Raw genomic sequence first — 9,849 nt, forward strand, 5'->3', positions numbered from 1 at the left:
TCTCAACAGCTGGTCCTATAATTTTGGTTTTGAGCGGAACTACGCCTGGTTGTTCGAAACTTTACAGACCGACTGTAACTGTGTCTGGAGAGTAGTTTCATTTAGAGCAGCATTATAAACTTCTGATAATCACATCACTGTAACTGTGGTTATACTAATAACCTTTAAAGTGTTTGGAAGAAGACTGACAGTTTTGCATTCTAACGAGTTTCGTTTTGGGATACAGAAATCGAAAGTTCTACTGACATTGGTAAGTAATTAGCATAAATGAGATCTAATGTTTGCGCAATTTAATTGGGAATCACTAAGTTTATGAAATCGCTTCTGAGTGGTAGTTAACTTATTTTAAAAAATCGTTTTAATAGCCATAGAGTCTACCAGGTCAATATATCAATAAACTACTAACAAACAAAAGTTACTAGCACTAACTTTAACTGTTGTTGTTGTTTTTTTTTATAGATGGTGTCTACGCAGCTCCTTCTATCTACCAGCGCAGATGTTTTAAATAATTTACGCTTTGAACGTATTTAAATGACGAAGAAGAGGAATATGCTTTATTTAGAGGAAGTGAGCAAGTGACTCCAATGCTATAGGCCCATGCTCACACTAGACACACTGGTGTCAACCTGAAAGCCTGACGTACTTCAGTTTTCCAAGTGACATTTTCAAGAAATGGCTTCAGCTGACAAGATATGCTTCATCATAACTGCAAATCCACCTTCACCAAATAGCTACATAAAAGCTGGTGAAATATGCTTCATAGATAGACAGCGATTTGATTTAAGGCAAAAGAGAAATGACACAAAGATTTTACCTGTAGTTTGTATGGGCACAACATTCGATGTATACCTTAATGAAGTTCTTCTGCAGCAATTGAAGCCCAGATCAGCAGAATTACTGCTGGCTCTTGAATCCAATGAGATGCGACTGTTGGCACTGAAAGATCCTGAGGCTTTAAAGGAGGCTTCAAATCTGTCTGAAGGTAGTCGGGTTTACGTGGAATATAAAGGGCAATGGCTCAAAGGTGTGATTCGATACATTGGCGGTCTTTCACCTTTATCTCATATGTCTGATCCTATACGAGGAGGCTTCTTTGGGGTGGAACTGCAGGTGAGTAACCTGTTTGCGTGAGTGAGATTGTGTCTGTAGTATTGTTGAAGAGAGAATAGAGGTAGAGTAATACGAACAACCCACTAAGGGTAATATGGTCGTATAATAAGTCTTCTATTCTCTTCTGTTCTCAGGGGGAAGATAAAGGAAAAGGCCAAAATGATGGTTCCTACCTCCACAAAACATACTTCAAATGTCCTAAAAACTCAGGCATTTTTGCCCCTTTTACAAGAATCAAAGCAGTGGATCATAAACCATCAGCACCGCCGCTACCAACTCAGTCTTCCATGTCCATGACATCTACTGAACCTCTCAAAGTTGGAGACAGAGTTACCTTTCTTGGTGACATAAATGATCACCATGGCATGATTATGGATATAAAGGACAGCCCAGATGGTAAAATGGTTCTCATATCTACTGTGAGTACTGACTTCACTTTAGAGTGAATAAAATAAAAACGGCATACAGGTTAGTTTTGCTTTTGTCTAAAGACATAAAGATATTATCTAAAGATAAAAGCAAAAGGGATTGAAAGGATATTAGAAACAGGTCCAAAAAATGTTCATATAAATACTAGCCCCACAATAAAGTTATATCTCTTATAAGACTTAGACTTAAATTACATATACTTTATTAAGCCCACAAGGGAAATTGTCACAGCTGCAAAAAAATAAGGTCAGTTAAATTATATTAAAAGAAAATGACAGATATGAGTATTACATATTAAATAAGTAAAGATGTACGTACAGGAAAAAAAACTAAAACAGTATGGACAGATGATTGTGCAATAATGAGTTCACCTATTACACAAAGATGAGCTATTGTACAAAGTTATAGTAATGATAATATCCTAAAATGTTCCTTTTCTCAGGATAGGGATGAAGAGGGGAAGCAAGGGGGAGAGATGTTGGTCCCATTGGATTTTGTAATTAAAGAGGAGCCATTAAATAAAGGTAATGTGTTAGTGCAGGTTTATGTGAGATATGAAAAACGTATAAAGTAGCACAACTTGGGTATAAGCATTTGGGCATGGACACTCATGCAAACAATATATGCTATCCTTTCAGTATAGTGGAGTTAGTTTGATGTACGTTGTTTCATAGCATACTTTTTGTTTTGTTTTGTTTTTCTTGTGAGCAGATGAAACTGATAAAATGGACACTTCTCAGGGCTCCGAGAAGGGGGGTGTTACTGATTCTGACGAAATTACTGTTGGCTCCCTAGTGCAGATCCTGGGAAAAAAGCTAGCTTATGGAATTGTCCGCTGGATTGGCTCTTTACCTGATTACCTTGAGAAGATTGCTGGACTGGAACTGGTATGTTCTCTATATACCAGTTCAACTGTTGTCATCTTTCAAAAATTCCTGTAGTTCTGAAATGACATAAAAACTTTAAGCCAGTTTCACCATTTGTTAAACTAATTTTAAATACTGTAATATATGTATTTTTTTCTTAGGAGGACAGCAGTGCCGGTGTGAATGATGGGACATATAAAGGAAAACGGTACTTTACCTGTCCTCCTCATTGTGGTTTATTTGTGAAACTATCATCTTGTCGGCCTGATGATCGTTTTTCTGGTGCAAAGAAGCAGCAGTTTAATGGACATTCTGGTAAGACCTGGTGATACAGTTTTTGTGAAATTACAATGTACTGTACCTAAAGTGGGTGTGTCAGGTGTTCAGCAGTGAAATTTGATCATGGACTGCACTGGTAGATTACTTCCACAAATATTATGTTGCCACCTGCTGTAGTGAAACATTCTTCTTCACTGTAACAGATCATAATGGGGCAATTGTATATGAGGAACAGGAGAATGTACCACCTATTAGAACAGAAGATGTGTCAAAGCGATTGATTGGTAAGAAGAAAGGCATTCAGGGTCACTGCAACTCCTGTTATATGGACTCTGCCCTGTTCAGGTTAGAGCTCATCTTAGACACAGCATACATGGAGATTTTATTTTTACAGCTTACATACTTTTTATTTTTTTATCCAGTGTGTTTTCCTGTTCATCAGTTCTGGATTCTCTGCTTTTTAAGTCTACCGAACATGAAACCATTCAAAGCATTCTGCTAAAGAACATTGTCAACCCTCTCCGCAAGTGAGCTTGTAGCCTTCATTTGACTTTGTATTGATATAATCTTAAGTCATTATAACCAGAAATTTCAGTCACCCTTATTGTACATATATGCATATGGGAGAGCTTGAATAACCTAATTTTCTCTCATTTACAGACAAGGTTTTGTATCAGAGCGCAGTGTGATGAATCTTCGGAAACAATTACAGAAACGGGAACACTGCCCCACTTACACCACAGATGAGAAGGGTACGCTATCTTCTTGATGTCATAGCCATATTCTGCTAACAATGTCAAGTTTCAAACAGAATATTGAAGGAAAATGTCCAACTCTTCAAGTCATCAAAATGCAGATCCAAAATATTACACAGCTGTTTCCACAAATTATTTATATCTCAGTATCTATAAAAGATATCTTAGCTGTTTTATAGAATTACACTAAGCATAGTGTTTTTCTTGATGTGTGCAGATCCTGAGGAGTTCCTCACTCTCATCATGCAAGAGATTCTCTCTCTAGATCCGCCACTCAAACTCTGGTAGAGAACTTTTTCATTGATTTATTTATTTTTTTGTCAGTAGGGACATGAGTCATAAGGAATTTAGCTATTCTAGTTCCTTCATGATTTCATTGTTTATTCTTAGTAATTTGAGGAAGTACCAAAAAATGGATTATAAAACTATTATACCATTTAAAGGGATAGTTCACCCAAAAATTAAAATTCTGTCATCATTTACTCACCCTCATGTCATTTCAAACCTGTATGAATTTCTTACTTCTGTTGAACACAAAAGAAGATATTTTGAAGAATGTTGCTAACCAAATAGTTGACTGTAGCCATTTACTTTCATAGTATTTTTTTCAGTGGCTTCTGGCAACTGTTTGGTTACCAGCATTCTTCAAAATATCTTCTTTTGTGCTCAACAGAAGAAAGATACTCAAACTCAACTTGGGTGAACCATCCCTTTAACACACACGTATATTAACTACACGATGGAAACACTGTCCAAATATTCTAGCATGATGATCTCTTTGCCAAGGCGGAAGATTGACATTCAAGAACCTGTACCCAAACTGAACATCATGAAACTTATTCTGTTGTATTTTTTGTTGTATTATGTCTTGGCATTTTAATATAATGCCTTCTAGTTCATTCATTTTTTTTTTTTTTTGGAGTTTATGCATTAATATACAGTATGTTTATCACTTTATCTTCCCTTTATCTGCCTTTAGCAGCCAATCAGGAAGTAGACAAAAAGTGCAAAGCTGTTACTACTACCAAATCTTTATGGATTATAACCACCATTTAGTCCTGCCGACGGTTCAACAGCTACTGGAACATTCGTTTTACAGCAACAGTCTCAAACTAGCAGAGGTATCATTCTTCCTTTTGTTTGTGTGTTTGAGATTCTGCTTTCAGTTCTTTATTTGTATTATTTTGTTTGGACATTCCATGATTGACCTGCAGATTATACTGTTTCTCTCTACTTAAATATTTCTGGTGTGACCCAAATGAATATACCATAGGTCTTCAACCCTGCTTCTGGGGACCCACTGTCCTGCAAAGTTTATTTCCAACCTGCTTCAACACACCTGGCCTGTGACTTTTCAAGTGATCCTGAAGACCTTGATTAGCTGGTTCAGGTGTGTTCAGCTGTGTCAGGTGTGTGATTAGGGTTGGAGCTGAACCAACCCCAGGAGCAGGGGCGAAGACCTATGGAATATACTGTATATCCTGTATGTGTTTTTCCTAATATCTTATTGAAATGGATCCACAATCTAGATGTATAAGTCATTGTATGATCTAGCTGTTGCTCAGAGTATTTTTTTTCTTTATGTCTCCAGGTGCCTGCCTGTCTGATTCTTACTATGCCTCGCTCAGGGAAGAGTTTCAAAATGTTTCCAAAAATAATTCCCTCTACAGAACTGGACATCACAGGTCTTCTCGCGGATGGTAACTAAACATCTATACAACTATTAATGTCTTGGGGGTTTCCTAGTAATGTGCTTCCCTCTTTCTGTGTGTTCTATTAAATCATCTGAGGTGTGTGTTATATATTTACTTGCTCATCAGGTCCTCAGCAGTGTGTGTTGTGTGGGCAGCTAGCAAATGAGGAGTGTGCTGAGTGCTTCAGAGACACAGTGATTAGTGATACAGGATTCAAATATTTCTGTGTGAAATGTTCCGCTCAGGTAGGGTGTTAAACATGCATTTTGCATTTATCGGAATATTCTTTAAATATAAATGTATAATCCATAAATGCAGTCTTTTCTTAGGGGTATTTTCATAGGCTTGATTATTATTAAATTATTAGACTAATTATTAAAAGGGATTATGTACAGTAAAGTAAACCATGTGCTGTATATATAATAAATTATTAACTTTATATATTTCCTACATTTTAATGCAACATAATATGTTAAACAACCTTGGAACTGATTTGTTTGTGTAGGTGCACTCTCACCAGCAGCGTCGATGCCACAAACCCGGCAGCCTGCTTCTTCCTCAGGGCTTCTCTTACTCACAGAGTTCAGGGTCTGATCGCCGCACTCCTCCACGGGAGAAACTCGAGCTGTTTGCTGTGCTGTGTATAGAGACCAGCCACTATGTCTCTTTCGTCAAATACGGACCTCAGGATACTGACTGGATCTTCTTTGATAGTATGGCTGACCGCGTTGGTAAGTAAATGTGTGTGGAATGTGTGCTTGATTCGAGTTCAATACTTTTGGTGGGTTTGCACATGTAGGTCATACACTTACCTGTTTGTAGGTGAAATTGATGGCTATAATATCCCAGAAGTGCGGGCATGTCCTGAGGTTGGCCAGTACCTACATATGCCTCTGGCTCAGCTGGCAAATCAAGTGCCTCGAGAGATGGAAGGTGTGGCGAAGCGACTCTTCTGCGACGGTTACATGTACCTTTATCAGAGCAAGACCATGTCTCTATATCGATGATTAAATCAAGAAATACGGTTCATGTCAATAACTGAGAATGTGCAATCTGATTATCTATGACTAGGGTCTGTTTAGTAATGGATTCTAATAATGATATGTTCTTTTCAAGGGAAATCATGAAACTATATGCTTCTGCTCCATATTTGAGCATTTATCGGTCAAATATTTACACTTTCTGTTGGAATTATTTACTTTCTGTATGGCATTCCCATATTGCATTGCCTGGGTGGGTGGTACATGCTCTTTTAAACATGCTGGATGAAGATGGTGCAGCTGATATCCTTGATTTAGTGATTTAGACTTGAATAAAACAACTCAAATTGTCAAAGTGCCTTTTATGTATATAAGAAATAATAATATTATCATTTTCTAATCTTACTTAAATGGAAAGAGTTTTTATATTTTCTATTCAAATGCGTATTGCTGAACTGTGAGCAGACCTGTGTAGCTTGCTGCCTAATTCATGTTAATAGAAAAGGGGGTCAAGACATTTTTGTTTACATTTAAAACTGACAAGATAAAGATTTTGTTTCTATAACTGTGAAGATCTATGAAGTTGATGACTTGCATAACTTAATTGTATTGGTTCTTGAGGTCCATTTAATAATTCTGTATGAAGATCTCTGGCTACTGAATGTTATTGTGAGCAATACTGTATGTAATCACTGCGTCATCAATTATCTGTCAAAGTATTTTGATTATGCTTTCTCTTGAATTTGTTTGTTTTAGTGTATTTGATTTAATTCCAATGAAAAAGATCAACCAAAAAATAAATATGTCTTGACAGGAATTACATCCTCTATGTCCTCTTTCGCTCTCCCCCGGTGTGTGCTTGTGTGAGAGACTTAGATCTCAGCTCATTACATTCCTTCCCTTACCAAACAGGAATAAACCTGGATGAGACTTTGCTTGTGTTTTTCGTTACATCATCGTAACCTGTAACTGATGGAACAGTAGTTGTTTAGACTGCAAGAGGTGGAAAGGACTCACAACAACACTTCCACTGAAGTCTTAAATTAAGACTGGATAAGTAAAAGTGATTTGGAATCATCTGTGCTGTGGTAATAATACACTTGGATATAGGCACTTTAGGTGCCTTAAGCAACAGGCTTCAATGTAAACATTTACACTAAGTTATAATATTTATTTTCTTCCCATATAGAGATAAATGACTTCCTGAATTGATCCTTTCTGCTGCTTTAAATCACATTCAATAAAAAGTGAATTTAGGCCTCACAATGTTATGCACAGTATGGAAATTTTTATTTGCTAAAGGTTACATTTAGCAGTGTTATTAAATTATTGCTTATAAAGTATTACTTGAAGTGAGATGTCAGCAAATATAATCTAAATAGTGGATATAAATGGCGCAATTAAAAATCCAAAATTGTTCGATATGATGCTTTATAAAGAAAATTTAAAAAAAATCTTTAATACAGACCAATAACTGTTGACGTATATTGTGCATCCCACATTTGTCCACTCCAAAATGCATCTTGTTATGGAAACAAAATTGGTTGTGAATGCGAAAAAAGAACATTTTATTGGAAAATTGGTAGAGAAACAATTTTCACTCGGAAATTGCTCATATATTTCATAAAGTATTACATAGAAACAGCAAGTAACATTGAATTAAGTGTAAAAAAAAAATTAAAGTAGAAAGACTGAATTAGTATTTTCTTGTAAAACATACTCAAATAATAATTTTCAAAACTTTGATATATATATATATATGGGTCAAAGACAAAAAAGGGTTTAAGCATAAAAACAATAAGTGTAATACTGCTTAAAATTGTTGTTTTTCCCAAAAAAAATTTAAAAAGTCCATTTAATTTAACTGCAATTTTGTTTTTGTTTTTCCAAGCAAAAAATAAATATCATACATTTTTCCCTGATTTACAGAAGACACCCACTAAAATGTCATTCAGTGTAACAATCTTGTCAGGCATATTTACAACAAAAATCAATGTATGTCATATTAATAGACTAATTACTTTCACCCCTAATACTAATAAGTTGTAATTTTACATTTTTAAATTTTGACACAATCCTAGGTTTTGCCCATTGGTCAGTAAGGTTTTTTATTTAAAACACAATAAAATTTTATATGCCCCCTTATTCTTTTATATATTTTAATATGTACACGTCAGAATAAGCATGTTGTTTGAATTTTTACATAAATATTGTGTTACACTGAATGACAATGTAACATTATTTAAACCAAATTTTGACATTTTATTCTCCAAAAACATATTTGAAACCTTAAAAGTAGACACTTTGCTTATATTTAATCTGCTTTCTATGGACATAAAATCACTTTTGTAAATTTCTTTTAATGCGGACATCTTAACATCTTTGACACACACACACACACACATATATATATATATATATACACGCACACACGCACACATTTTACAGTGTATTATACCTAAAAGATGAGAAATTAATTTTAGTTAAACAGCTAATTATTTGGTGTCAACCATGCTCTTATATGCACTTCCTTCCTCTCCTTTTTTTCTTTCATATCAATGATGTCATTGTGAGTCCTCTTGACTTGGTTTAGAACAAAGAGAATGCATGAATACACTGCCAACACATGTTGAATTCACAAAGCATAGTCAAAAACACAGGAAAGAGCAGACCTGTGATCAGCAAGTACTGCTTTGCAGGCACAGTAAGTGTACTAATGCCTGACTCTAAATCAATAAAGCGCTGCATGCGTGATGACCTCATTGTGCAGACAGAGCTCAGCACTGTGGGTAGAGTCAATTTCAACTGATTTTACCCGACAAATCCGGTCAATCAGTTAAATAAGATTACCTGTTAAGAACAGTGCCTGGATATGAACATTTTCTAATTTGTGTCATCAGTGCATTGCATTAAAATAAATGCATGTGTTATGACATTCTTTGCCTTAATTGAATCAGAAGTACTTTTACACACAATCTGTCTTTTTAATGCATAATGGAGAGCACTGGTCCCTGATGAAAATGAATTAAAAATAAATTAAACACTGAATATGGTTTAGCGAAAAGAAGTTACCAGGGAAGCCACAAGGGTTGCACTAAGCCATTAGAAGATACTCCACATATCAATGTCACTTAAGGTTCCTATATACATGACTGCTGCGACACTAAATAATTATTTATGAGTAAAATCTGATATGGACATTTCTGATTCTATCACACAACCCATATTGGACAACAAGATAGATTTTCTAAGGCTAATTCTGTTTAGAAAAGAGATCTATGCTTTGAGGGCCAGAGGGGACCCAGGGGATTATGACTCTCAAAAGTAATTGAAGAAGCCCTGCAATGACCAAACCAATCACCCTCAGGCCATCCAAAATGTAGATGAGTTTGTTACTTCATTGGAACAGATATGGAGAAATTTAACAATACTTTACTTACTCACCAATGAGTGCCGTCAGAATGAGAGTTGATAAATGCATCATAATAATCCACTAGTAATCCACGCAACTCCAATCGATCAATTAACGTCTTGTGAAAAGAAAAGCTGCGTGTTTGTGGGAAACAAATGCATCATTATGGCGTTTTAATATGGGTTAAATAAAGTTTGCTGCAGTAAAAAATTCCTCTTTTTGTCCTCTCACTTCAAAAACGCCATATTTGTTTAGGACTGTTTTGGCTTATAAACAGTGCTTGATCTGTGCACATTTCTCTCCGGATTCAGATGACCTTTTCAC

At 35.6% G+C, this 9,849-nt stretch overlaps 1 protein-coding gene across 2 annotated transcripts; it reads left to right on the forward strand.

The window, feature by feature from the left end:
• The first annotated feature begins 17 nt into the window (after positions 1 to 17).
• On the forward strand, positions 18 to 7,247 carry LOC107692392 (ubiquitin carboxyl-terminal hydrolase CYLD-like). Of its 2 annotated transcripts, none has more exons than XM_016491429.1 (15): positions 18 to 250; positions 460 to 1,110; positions 1,245 to 1,529; positions 1,982 to 2,063; positions 2,251 to 2,426; positions 2,567 to 2,720; positions 2,888 to 3,029; positions 3,107 to 3,211; positions 3,345 to 3,436; positions 3,657 to 3,723; positions 4,419 to 4,560; positions 5,031 to 5,139; positions 5,260 to 5,378; positions 5,639 to 5,864; positions 5,956 to 7,247. In XM_016491429.1, the coding sequence occupies exons 2-15, from the start codon at positions 673 to 675 to the stop codon at positions 6,138 to 6,140; spliced, it is 2,322 nt and encodes a 773-aa protein (XP_016346915.1). In that variant the 5' UTR covers positions 18 to 250; positions 460 to 672; the 3' UTR covers positions 6,141 to 7,247. The 2 variants fall into 2 exon arrangements, with proteins under 2 accessions (XP_016346915.1, XP_016346916.1); XM_016491430.1 differs by having other exon boundaries at positions 4,422 to 4,560.
• The last annotated feature ends 2,602 nt before the right edge of the window (positions 7,248 to 9,849 follow it).

The sequence above is a fragment of the Sinocyclocheilus anshuiensis genome, unplaced genomic scaffold (assembly GCF_001515605.1).
Source record: "Sinocyclocheilus anshuiensis isolate Anshui unplaced genomic scaffold, SAMN03320099.WGS_v1.1 scaffold70, whole genome shotgun sequence".
In the NCBI taxonomy this organism is placed as follows: domain Eukaryota; kingdom Metazoa; phylum Chordata; class Actinopteri; order Cypriniformes; family Cyprinidae; genus Sinocyclocheilus; species Sinocyclocheilus anshuiensis.